Source organism: Rhipicephalus microplus, chromosome X, assembly GCF_043290135.1.
Source record: "Rhipicephalus microplus isolate Deutch F79 chromosome X, USDA_Rmic, whole genome shotgun sequence".
Classification (NCBI taxonomy): domain Eukaryota; kingdom Metazoa; phylum Arthropoda; class Arachnida; order Ixodida; family Ixodidae; genus Rhipicephalus; species Rhipicephalus microplus.
Window position 1 is genome coordinate 349,869,729 of NC_134710.1, and position 13,686 is coordinate 349,883,414.

General features: G+C 44.7%; 1 protein-coding gene across 1 annotated transcript in view; it reads right to left on the reverse strand.

Annotated features, from left to right (window-relative positions):
• Positions 1 to 281: 281 nt before the first annotated feature.
• LOC119162003 (RYamide receptor-like) overlaps positions 282 to 13,686 on the reverse strand; it is a 189,754-nt gene continuing 176,349 nt past the window's right edge. The window contains exon 4 of the mRNA XM_075876711.1: positions 282 to 518. Within this exon, the coding sequence (XP_075732826.1) occupies positions 282 to 518 (237 nt within the window). The remainder of the gene's footprint in view (positions 519 to 13,686) is intronic.

Below are 13,686 nucleotides of genomic sequence, written 5' to 3' on the forward strand. Positions count from 1 at the left end.
CATGTATTAACTTCAAGGAAAAAAGTTTTTTTTTTCTACGAGTTGCCTGAGGTGAGTGCATAGGAGACCCAGTAAGGTTTAACTGTTTTTGTCAGTGTTTTGTGTATGACTATGATTTTAAAGCTTGGCGGCTTCCACATATATTTTCATCTCGTATAACGACGACATACTGCTCTCTCATTTCAGCATTGCGAGACTGACTTTCCGAAAAATATAGAGATTATAGCGCGCTCTTTCGTCTTTTGTTGGGAGACCTGGTTATGGTGGTGCTTTACTAAACATCAACAAACACCAACCCTGAAGTTGTCGCTCATGAAGCAGTAGATGATGGGATTGACGAAGCTGTTGGCCATTGAGAACCAGTGGCAGGAGAAGAAAGCCGCGATGTATAGGTACTCCTGCTCGGCCGTGTCCGGCTGCATGGCGGCGCGGTCGAAGTACAATATCAGGTTCATCAGATGAATCGGCAACCAGCACACAGCGAACATCAGCACCACTGTCGCCAGCATCTTTACAACCTGCGTAAAAGATATACAACAATTTGTACGATGATGTGGTACAAGGGCGTAAAGTGCCATCTGCCTAGACATAAGGTTCAATAATATATATATATATATATATATATATTCAAATATTTATAGTTATATGTATAATTATATAGGGTGCTTTCTTTTAAGCAACACATATTTTACTTCAAAAACTAAAAACAACCATGGTTAACCACTAATCGTTCTCGGCCAAGGGGCAATGATATTTAAGTGCAATTACAAAGTGAGTAATTTGATCACTGTGTAATATTTATCAACAAAAAGTAGCTCTTTACCATCTAGTTTAGGGTGGTTGTTTATAAGGCGAGGTTGTTGTACAGCACAATTCATAGCGAGCCTAGTTTTTAGATCGCGAAAATATCACATGTAGTTCCAGAAAACCATCACCAAACTTTCAGACCACAATGCCGGAGGATTCGACACTGAACACATCATGTACGGCAAAAGGGTGGTGCATGTGCGGCGTCACCTTTGACGTCCTTTTTACGTAATTCGAATGATGAAACGCCGCGTGAAATACGAATGATTGATATATAAGGTTTAACGTCCCAAAACCACCATACGATTATGAGAGATGCTGTAGTGCAGGGCTCCAGTAAATTTGACCACCTGGGGATTTTGACAAGCACCCGAATCTGGGCACATGGGCCTACGTTGCTTTCGCCTCCATCGAAAATGCAGCCGCCGCAGCCAGCTTTCTATCTCACGACCTGCGTGTTAGTAGCCGAGTAGCTTAGCCACTAGATCACCGCCGTGTGCCATGAGAAACGATGTGTCTTCCTAGTAAAGCAGGCTGTCTGATGGTTCTTTGATCGCGTGCGATGTCCGGTGTTTGTGTGATTCATTGTAATTTCAACTTCTTCTGCAAAGTGCAAGAGTCGAATATTAAGGCGGAAGTCTTTGTGACTTTTTCACGCACTACCCGCACAGCCACAACGCACATGCCGGGACCCCTGGCGCACCCAAGTGAAGGGTGAAAGAGTGATAGAGCGTCGCTGATTGGCTCATTTGCCCCCCCCCCCCCACTTCGGTGTTCCAGATGTGCCGGCAGGTGGGTTGCGCTGTGCAGGTTGCGCATGGAACGATGACTGCATGGTGTCGGTTCTCGGGCAAGGTGCCAACTGTGCCAACGGTGCCACGCGCCAACGGTGCCACGCGGCAGGAATAATATAAAGAGCCATTAGTGCATATAAAGAGATGAATGTAAAGAGGTTCATTTAAACGCGAAGAAAAATTCCCTCTTCTCCGCTGACCGAGCAGTCACGTGGGAGGAGCGTCGCATGATTGCGTAAGTGTCAAGAACGGCTCCCGCTTGCGTAAATTATTTCGGTCGTTAAATTGCGTCTAGTTCAGCCCCAAGAAATTGATAAAGTTGTTTCAACCACGCCTATACACAGTGTTGTAAGGCTGGTGGAGTTTTGCGATATTATCGCACTTTTTTTGTGCGGCACCCACCACTGCCAAGCAAACGCTGACTCCGTTCGAGCTCTTGCGGCGCGGTGCTTCTTCTCGGCGTCCGCTTCTTTTCTTGCTTGTGCTGACATTGAGAATATGCAGGGATGGAAGTGGACGAGGAGGTTCTGACTCCTGGAGAGTTCGCCAAAAAATCTGGATGGCAAACAGTTGCTGGCAGGCGCTCCCGATACAAATCGGTGTCTCTCAAGCTGGTTGGAGGTGTCTCTACCGGCGCTCACCCGGATGACAATGTGGCTGCCTGGGGTCGTCGAGACCGCGGGAGAGCTAAAACCCATATTATTCGTAGCAAAAGGCTGTCTACACTGCAAAAAACAAAGCGGAGATCATTACCAAGCTGAGAGGAGGTGTTAACATCAGCAAGGTAGGCTCCATCGTTGTGGCTGAGGCCATATGGAAAGCGGCTGGCGTCGAATCGGTGTTGCGAGACTCACACACAATGTGGAAGAATTTTCAACAAAACATCATGGTTCTGAGTACCCCCTGCAGGGGGAACACGATTTGCTATGCTAAAGTATAATGCGTTGTTGTTCATGGTCTGCCGGGCAAAGTCTACTCGTACGACGTGGCTCCCCATTCTACATGCAAAGATGTCATCAGTGGCACTGCACCAAGTGAGGGCCCAGCAGATCTCAATCGCTAGACAGTAAGAACCCGCTGGCACTGAGAGCCAAAGAACTGAAGAACACGAGAACCGTGATTGAGGTGTTCGACGCCTACAAGGTGCCAAACTACGTCTCTAACAGCGGTACGCTCGTCTGGTGTCCTTGTATCGAAATGAAGTAGAGGTGTGCTACGCCTGTGACGATCTTGTGAATCAAGCAGGCGTGCGCTCCAGTCAAGACGACATCTTATGCAGGGAATGTGATGTCGCCAATCCAGATAAGAGCCACAAGTGACCCCAAGTCCAAGCTGTGTTGTGGCTGGCACCTTGTCGGTGCCAAGGAGTGCAAGGAGAGATAACAGATGCTGTACCTCGTGAGACGTAGGCACGCAGAGCTATCCCATGAAAATTGAAGCAAATCTCCTGCCTTCGCCGAGGATGACCGCTACTTCCTGGGCCAAGCTGCTGACTCTATACCCTGCGGATGCTCAAGTCTAGGAGCCCCTCTTTGTGAGTTACCTCTGGTTCTTCCGGAAGGCGCTCCAGGCCCACATGGAGATCCAAGTCTATAAGCAGATATGAATTGAGTAGCTATTCTTGAAGTCATTCCAGGAGCTGTTCTGCTTCCTGCACTGGGTCTGCTTTTAGTTACGGCCAGCCAGGAACAGGAAGGAAATAATTACCTGGGCCGGCAAGTTTTCTGACTGCAGTGAAACCGGGCCCACTCGGGGCCCACGCGGCCCGCTGCTCCGAGAGCAAGCTAGGAAAGCCGAACTACGGTGCCTTCATGATAAAAACGCAGAATTTAAATATTGATAAAAATGGCTAGCCAAATGACAGAGATTAGGAATGAGGTAATCAGTCATAGGGCTTCATATACAGCGTCACCACTCCCTTCCCCCCTAAAGAATTACCGATTCCGGTTAGCAAATCAGCCACGGCCCCAAAGCACACCGCACTTTTCTATAAGTAAGAATCAGGTGCCCTAAGTAATGAGATGAAGGTTATGTTGGCCACGCTCACTAAAATTCTGAAGCAGTTACAGCAAAGTTTGGCACCGGTGCAAGTTTCCCTAGGTGACGCGAAGAGAGGCCTATGTGCGCTGGCCGATCGAATGAATGCTATACAGCGTCTGCTACTTCCTAGTAATACGTTTGCTACTCCAATGCAGGTAGTTGTTCAGAACGCGTCGGGTAATCGAGTGAGGACTGCAAGCTCATTGGTGACTCAGGCTGGCGGGCACGTTTTACGTGCGGCTTCGCTTACACATAGCAGACAGAAAATTTGGCTATTCATGGATAGTTCCACAGAAAGGTCCACAATTTAGCATTGGAACTGCAGGTGGTACTCCAGCAAGAAGGCTCTATTGCATCACAAACCACGGGTAATAGCATTACTGCAAACTAGTTTTCACCGCATTCCTTTCCGGCTATCAGGCCGTTTCTGGGGAACCCAGCGGTTGAAGTGTATGCACGGTAGCTAACAAAAAGCACACGCACTTGTCTCAAGATCTGAACATGAAGAGTTCAAAAGTAGAATATGCCATGGTTAGGGTCGTGCTGAACACGTGAATAAGCAACCAGTGGCGAAAGAATGTGTCTATATTAAACATCTGCAGAAATCCCCGGGACTCCGGGTGACAATTCAAGACGATACTCAGAAATTTCATCATCCTAACCGGCACCCATTCCTTTCTTTTTGTGGGGGACTTCCATGCTCCGTATTGACTATGGGGCTAAGTCACGGACGGCCATTTTTGGCGCCCCGCGTCACGGCAATTAACGGGCGCCGTACTTCCCCACTGACCGTGGGAACGGCGGGCGCATAAAAGTGAGCCGAGAAGTGCAGAATGGAGTGCTCTTCTCGGAACGCCACCGCCAACGTTTCATCCTTTTGTAACTGCGGCGGCGTCTGCAAGGTCCTGGAAGGCCGCGATGTACCCCGAACAAGGATTATACTACGGGACGCACCGGCTGAGAGCCAAACAGTCTGACCAATTCTCACAGGGGAAACCATGAGAAAACTTCTGGTAGCCAAGTCGTATGACAACACCCCAACAGGTTGTCACTCTCGCTCGTTGAGGGCCCTCACCTAATTAAAAATGGGTGGGGTCAATTTATTTTTGGGGCGGAGTTTCCTTCAATTAAACGCGCATGATTTGACTCATGTAGAGGTCTCTTGTCTCCAAGGAAGAGAGCGAGGAGACACGAGGGGGATTTAAGTGCAGGATTTTGCCCTACTAGGCAGACTAGTCGCTGACCAACATGGTGTAGAAACAGATCAACAAGTATCTCTTCTGGTAGTTTTTAGTGTGGCTCTGTATCGGCTGGCCACCTAAACTTAGCCGTTCGTCTGGTTGTGACGCGATATTAACGTCTGCAACGTAAACATCAGGACTTCGCCTCGAGTTAGCTCAACCTGCTCGAAGTCACCTGCAAGCACTAGCCTCCCGGAGCCACCAGCGTTGCAACACCGCTGACATCGTAGTCGTGCCAGAACTCTCTTCGACTTCTCGCATCCGATCGTCGGGGACGCAACGCTGCTGCTCATCACACGTATGCCTTCACCTGTTTACATCTTCGAACTTTCTCCTCCGTAGTTCTATTGTTGTTAGTTTGTGTAGTTTGTAATAGTCCTCTCGCGTAAGCTGATTCATTGTTTTTATGTTTTTTAGTTATATCAAGTGTTGATGTATTTTGTTAGTTAAATTGAAGTGTTGTACTAAATCCCGTGTGCTGCAATATCACTAGAGTAAGGTTTGTTTTGTTTTCTCACGTCTCTGATCTCTTCACTGTCTCTGCTTGCGTACGGAACGAACCAACCTGCTGTCATTCCCGTCGCCAACTTCGTGCTGGTGACGCTAGAGTGGCAGCTTGTAATAGACTGTGTCTCTAAAACAAGCAAGGACCGGGGTCTCTGGCACGACCGCAAAAATATTAACCTTGTTCTCATCATGAACCTGGTGTTCCCGACCCGAATCAGCAACTAGGTGATCCGGAATACCACCCCCAGTATAGCGTTTGTGAATAATGTTGAGAGAGTGAATAGGAACCATTTAGCAATAGATTTTGGTAGAGATGATTAGGTGCTCGAGAGTCGCTTTGATATCACCTGGAGCGAAACCGGAGACATCACTGTCACAGATTCGAAGCCCTTTTGCAATCTCCGCAACAGCGAGTTTGCACCCACTCCCAGTGGTTTGGATAACTGGTGCGAAGCAATCAAGAGACACGTGATGCCGTCCACCAAGAATATCGTCACAGGCCTACAAGTAGACACAGTGGACAGCAGGTTAGCCCACCTAATTGAGGTGAAGCAGGCGTTGTTCTTTCAATGGAAGGGACAGAGGTTCAATCAAAGATTGAGGAAAAATATCTGAGAGCTCATTAAGACCTTAGATCACTGTGTTTGCTCTGCAAACAGCAATGGAACTAAGTTGGCGACTCAATCGAGAGGCATATACGCAACGGTACATCATAGGGATTGCTGAAACATTTGCTCGACGAGGGCGGCACAAGACCCAATCAGGGACACATGCTCACCAGGGCCCTTCGCGATCCTACAAGATGCTGCACCGGGAACCAGTTCATTGTCAAGCTTATGCAGAAGCACCTGCCTTTGAAAATGGAAGACGAGGACGTCCAGTTTTCCGACTACCATGGTACAACCCGTCCAGAGTTAGACAAACGCTTCGCATGCCAAAGGTAAGGCTAGCCATTTTCACGCTCAACGGCATGTCGGCGCCAGGCCCTGATAGCATCACAAGTAAAATGCGGCAGAATCTCGACGAACGTAAATCGAATACCTTACCGAGACAATCTACGAGATGTAGAAAAACGGGAGCGTCTCAGAACAATGAAAGACCGCTAACACCATTCTAGTACCCAAACCAGGCACGGCTCCAAATGTTGATTACTTCAGACCCATATTTCTCACGTCCTGCATCGAAAAAGTGGCAGAGCGTGTCAGCGTAAGCAGAGTAAACATATATCTCAAAGAGAACAACGTTTATGCCCACAAGATAAAAAACTTCTAAGCCGGTCTGTCGATGCAGGAGGCCATGACGATTATCAAACATCAGATCTTCCACACCAATAGCAAGGACACCATGCCGTTGCTCGGACTAGACATCGAGATGGCGTTTGACAATGCTCTTCATCAATACATCTTAGTTTGTGTCACCTACCTCGAGCTGGGCCCCAGGCTGTGTAATTATGTTCGTTTGCTCCTACTGGTAGGAAGGCGAAGCTGCGGTTTGGCGACTTTGTGTGTGGCGAAGTACTCGCGGGGCCACGGGGTATGCCGCAAGGCTCTGTCATATCACCCATTCACCTCAACATATGCATGATTGGACTCTCAAAGAAGTTGGCCCGAATTGAGCGTATCAACCACACCACCTACGCCTATGACATCATGATCTGGTGCACCAGTGGTAGTGAAACGAAAGTGGAAAGAGCTCTGCATGAGGCCACCCAGTCGAAAACGACAACAGGATACTACAACAGAAATTCTATTATATCTCGTATTTTGGGGCACTGTTGTCCGTTGCACTGTTGTTTGTCCACTGTTGTCTAGTGTCTGTCTTGTCTGTTGCCGTTCGTATAGTCTATTGTGTATTGTATAGTATTGTCTGTAATATACACTAATATGTATTGTATAGTCTATTGCCTGCAATATGTTCTATTTTCGACAATATAGTCTATTGTCTGCAGTATGTTCTATTGTCGCCCGTATGGAACTTGCACTGTATTTGCACATAGCAGCAAAAACAAATGAAAAGAAAATATGGCGGCTACACTAGTACAAAGGTCTATGCAGTTTGATTTCAGTGAGATGATATTTAAAGCGCAGTCATCAGCGTTTGCATAAAACTTTACAAGTGAAGTTGACGCAACAAACTCAATTTTTATAAAAAACTTGTGTTTCAATAACTTTAAGAAAAATAACATCATTCAAAATATACGTGAAACCCTAGCTGGATTAACAGTGCTGGCTGGCACAATTCTGTGCAAGGAAATTTTGCAGGGACTTGTGTCTCTCCTGGAGGTCCTTCAGGGCACACTTTTCCGCCTCTAAGTGGTGCATAAAGAAGCCTGCAAATAAAAGAAGCAAGCATTATTGCATTTTTCAAGGAGCAAAAATACGTATATAAGGTAAAGAATACCAATTGAGTTGGTGGGAACAGGTGACACAAGGCAAATAATCTCAAAATATATTACATAACAAGCAACATTTCTCAATTTCCATCACTCCACTCTGTCTTTACACAGTGGCATTTCCAATAAATATCATTGTAAATCAGGAAATTACATAGGTCACTCAAGTGGCATTATGTCTCCTTCATGATGTTTTGACACGAAGGGTGTGCATGCTATTACATTTGAGTGCTGCCAGCTGGAATGTAGAAGTTGACAGCATTGCTTGGTTTACTCACTGAAAAGCTTTAATGTGGTGCACAAAGTTAAGAAACAGGTATTTTATTCCGTCAATAACCAAAACACACCATAAACATGGAATCAGACATAATAGGCCTGCACCAAATTGAGCTGTGCATTATGGCACGCCTAACCAGGATTGTTATGTGCAATAACTACAAACGAATGTAAAATGAAGCTAAACATCACCAAAAAACTGCAGCAGCTGCCTAAAGCAGCAGTCTAGCAATACTTCTTCTGAACTGAGCAACTCTGCAGACCAACTATTTAATGCATTAGCATTAGTTTGTGAGAACTGAGGTGGCATTACAAGAATCACGATAAAGCAGGAAAGTATAGTATAACTGAATTCACAGCCGTGCAATCTAGTACTATGTTTTGTGAAATATAATTGCAAGCTAGCAAGCACTAGATGACAGAAAATTATTGTTGTTGGTTTCCTAGAGTTGCAATTAGGCGCTTTTAGACTGTTCAGCACTTTGGAAAATGTTTTAGAATGACACGAATTCCGGAGATATTTCCTACAGTAAGTTGCTTCTTATATGAAAATTTCGGTGGTACCACCTGTATTAACTCAACAGAAAACACTTCTGTACAAAAGAAATAAATGGTGATAAGTGGATGAGATTCTTTCTAGAACTCTGTGCTAATGTAAACGGCGAAAGCTCAAACCCACATAGAATGTGTGCAACTGACATATCATTCTTATAGCAGCAAGGTTGCATTCATATGTCCGAACAGACTCACGTTTAACCAAACTACAAAATCTTATGCACAGAAAAAATAGCATGAGTGAATGCTGCGCTAAGAGATTGTGTGAAATGCCATGCATTTCAGGCACTTTTAAAGCAAAGCATATTAGAGGAAATAAAAAAGACACGTGATAGGAAAATTGTATTACAAAGCCAACCCAAGGAGACATCAGAAGTATGAGAGTGACGGCTTGTTTTGCATGAGTTCACTTGTCACAAATGAGCACTCCACTCTCATACTGCTTCCCCGCAAAACACATAATGAGAAAAAGCAGCGCACACTACTGGGAACGAATAAAAAATACCATTTTTTGTAAAAATCAAGAAGAGATTTAAGGCGATCTGTGCAGTATTGTTAAAGAATTTCTCAGAAACACGTTTCGTCCACCTCAGCGACATTTATATCAATGCCAGAGATTAAAAAAGCTTTTTATTGCAAACCTAACCTAGAATATAATCTGATAGGGTTAAGGGGGAGTGAACAGATTCCAACTTTTTTGTACAACCCAAAAACAACCTCGCCAATTTGTACAGAAGTCTGCGGTGATCACATTTGCCAAATATTACAGTGCTGCGTGCCAAGCAGACCCTCCATTTCGAAAAAGAATTCTATGCCGCTTTTCTCGCCTGATTGATCCTCCTCACACGCACGCAGTGAGAAATGATGGACCATGGGCAATGTTCTGAACCAATGAGCTTGTCGATTGGTTGTTTGGCACACGAAAGGGCGTCCTCGCCCTGCGGCAGTGATGCAGTTTCAGCTGTGCAGTCCCAATTTTCATTTCTCTCTGCTGCATTCTGCCATTTTGTAGAGCCACAAAATCTGGGAGAAACGGTATCGCCGCGTCACGTTGCCAATGTGGGCCGAGTAATGACGGCTACTCCTTCTCCAGTGGGTAGCGACCAAGCGAAAACTTGAAACCGGCTGAGACGGATGTTTTAAACCCTGCAACTTCCTTATTGAAGCATGTATTCGCTAAACTCTTGTGGAAGCACGTTGACATAGCACAGCTAATATTCGAGAAATCCTTGTGCCAGCATCTTCACGTAGCATAAATGCCGATATTTCTCATTACCAGCCACTACTTCCCTGGAAAAGGGTGGCCAGTGGCAGCGCGAAAATTCAAAACCGGCTGAAGTAGATGTTTTAATCCCTGTAACTTTGTCATTGTCGTACATTTTCACAAAATTCTTGCAGCATCATGTTCGACTAACAAAATTGTGCATATCTCTGTTCGTTAATATTTTTAGACCTCAGTGTTGTTCACTCGCCGTTTAAAGAAGTACATCAAAATTTTTCCTGTACATACTGGAACAAAACTCATGCACTGAAAACCAGCTCTTCCGCAGGCCGATAGACAAGAAATTTTTTCCAAGAAGAGAGGGGCACTTGCTGAAAGCTTGACGGTTTCAGGAAAACACCCAGTTTTGTTGTCTCTGGCAAAATATTCCCTTCCATCAAAAGTTCTGGGGGAAGCTCCCTGCCCTCTTCTGGCCTCAGGCCTGCTCTTTCCATTTACATCTCGAAGTGAATGAGAACTGACTAATACCCTTGTCAGACGGCAAATCCAATGTCATTTTTATCGCACGGGGAAACTAATGCCATTTCATCAAAACATTTTCTGTCCAACGAGTTTCCGGAACGAATTCGCATTCGATTTCGGATAAAATGAGTAGACTTAACGCAAGGAATGGTTAGGGAAATCGCTGTAAACGTATGCATATACAAGTTTAATGATTTTTAAATATCTTATCTGTTACTAGATCAACTTATAACTGTTTTCATGACATAATAGCGTGTGCCGTTTCTTTTTTGTCTGTGGGTGCGTTCAGTGTTTGCGCTGTTAATTTTATTTTACAGCTCTCAGCAACCATCTTGATGAAGACGTCTTCCACAATTTCGTGCATCAATCGTTGTGCCTATACATAACTTCCATCTTATGAAAAAAAGGGGTGCATTTGTCTTTGCAGCGGGCAGCTAAATGAAAATTATAAAATTGGCATTCAAAATATTGTTATGCTGTCTCCAAGTGTTTTTAGGCAAGAGGTCGTCTGCCAAAAGTATACAAGCCCACAGAGATTTTGTAAATATTAGAACCGTATGGCGAAAACTGATTATGGTCTTTAGTGCTACACTCCACTTTCCGTGAGGTAGGACTGTTTTTACGTTTATTGTGAATGTCAGCACAAACCGTTCCAACGTTTTAGACGCCCTGAAAACGACCAGTGCGCCGTTCTGGGCACCAACTTTTTTTAGACTATGGGAAAGGTTGTATTTGAAGTTGGCTGCTGTCCTTTGCTGTCTTTGCTCATTGCAATATTTCAATCTCATAGCCTATTTAACGCGAACTATAAATGTTATAACAATTTCAATTAGTTTTGATGGACAACGCTGTGAACAATGTCCATGCTTTTTTATGTCGATGAAATGAATATATATTGCAAACATGACCCAAATCAACAATGCTTGCAAAACTTGATGCGCATGCGCCCATTTGCTGTTTTGCACAGATACTTCAAAGATGTATTGCATTCAGAAAAGCAGCCTTTGCAATATTTATGCAAACGATTCTATCCCTACAAGCAGTCTGAAGAAAATTCTTCAGAAGGCAAGTTTTTTTCAAGGAAGTCGCATTTCAAAAAATCTAATTGAAAAAAAAACCTACTGACTCAATCTGGATGCAAGTATTTTGTCCAAGAACATTTATATCATTGAATGCTTGGTTTCAACATATCACATGTCATCATTCGCTTAGTTAATGAGATGTAACAGGCCAAAATGACTCTTGCTGTGTTTTCACTTCAGTGCCCTTGATGGTTGTTTTCAGCATGCATTGCGGGTAGTCTACAGTACTAATTATTTTTCTGCAGTGAAGCTTCACCTTACAGGCCCGTTTCCAGGAAAAATGTATTTTTAAAATTCATTTGCGTAGAGCACGTGGCGGAGTGGGTTGCTGCCGCTCTTTGAAGGGGTAATGTGTACACAGTTATAGGCTACTATTTCGCCAACAAGCATCGAAAGGTGGATGCCCTATTGAAAATCCTGGCTTGGTGAAAGCTGGAATCGTTGGTGGATATGGTGGAAAGAATAGTCGATATGGTGAAAATATTAGTGGATATGGTGGAAATAATAGTGGATATGGTGGCAACTGTAGTGAGCATAATGACTGATGACGGCGAGAGTGGAAAAACTGATGGCTGATGGTGGTGGTGGTGGCGAGCCAATGGTGGTGACGGTGGAAAGTGCAGGCTGATTGTGGCGAGGCAAAACGTGTTTGGTGGAAGATTGGTGAGGAAGGCGGATGATGGTGGCATGATGAAAAGCACATGACCGTATGTGAAATCACTTATTTGTAGTGTTTAAATCTTGACTGTGCAGAGATATATATTTACGGTCAAAATAAACCAACTCTGCTCACTACGCTTTCTAGTACATTTGTTTTTTTTATTCCTGTGGTGTCAACAACGCTTCAATTTTGGTGGAGCATAGAACATGCGGCCGGAAATATGTTTACATTTCGCACACGTACTTACATCAGTTCGACATCCGCACTCTGTTTCTTATTGTATTGTTTATAAGACTAGCATTGTGACTGGGAACTTGACAATAAATGTTTTACATCGGCACGTGGTTGTCGACCAATAAATGGGCTCCAGTTCGCAATCGCCCCTTTCAATGTTAGAGCAGAACACATCGGTCACTCGATGTCGCCACGCTAGAAATGCAACTCTGGTAATTCTTGCACACTCTATTGTTTGAGCCATACCTTTAAGTTAACAAAGTGCGTGCGAATATGCATACTTTCACTTTCGACATGCGTCAAGATGAGCCCCAGCGAATTTGATATTTACCCCTCTGTTCTACCACCATGGTTTTCACCAAAGGTTAGTCATACCGAGCGAGCCCGTACAAGTGTTATCGGCGTTCCTGGGTTTTCAGAGTACACGATTTTGACGAGTAAAAATGACAATACAGCACAGCTGCGGCATTATTTAACATAAATGAAGCCTTTTTTATCGTGGACGGTGTCCGCGCAAGAAGCGACAAACATCGATGCGACGCGCTTGCAGCACTTCCACCAAAGGTGTGCCTCCCCTCACCGACAGCCACATGTCGCACTCACCGGCACTTCTCTGGCTCTTATGCGAGAACGTAGACACGTCAATTTGCATGCTTAGTGAACCAATATGATAGCATAATGTTTCCGGCGCACTTCATTCGTTTTGGCCAAGCCGTTATGTTGTTGTTCCAAACGACAGCGCAACAGTGGTGCGCTTGCACGACTGCACTTTGCATTGTGCGAAAAACATCAAAATCAATTGTGTGGGCGTATCTATCGAATGAAAATGAAAGCGTCATAAAGCCTGAACTGATATCGCCCCTGGGAAGGAGCCAGAAACGAATATAAACATGGCAGTAACCGCCGCTAAACTCTACCTGCCTTCAGTCCACTGAGTTGTTTATTTTCTTGTGGGTTAAATTGTAACAAAAACATAGCGCTGTTGCCATTATCGCAGTTGCAATCATTACAGGCAGCATTTCTTCGTGTTTATCAAATGTGCAAATGTTAGTAGCAGGTGCTGATCTTGCCTACCTCGATTAAGCGACAAACAAAACTGAAGTGCAAGAGTGAGTTTGGGGGTTGACTACTTCTTTGACTCCACATCTGCCATCTTGCGGTGTGGCGCAGTAGTTAGTGTACTCACTTAGAAATCCAAATGTGGCAGGTTCAATTCCACACTGACGCAGCTTTTTTTTTTACGGGTGCTTGCTAAAATCTTTTTTATAAAATTATTTTTATTATTTTTGTAGTGGCAGCTCGTCACGGTGGTTCTGACGCTGCTGCGCGCTCCAAGGTTGCCGGCTGGAGCGC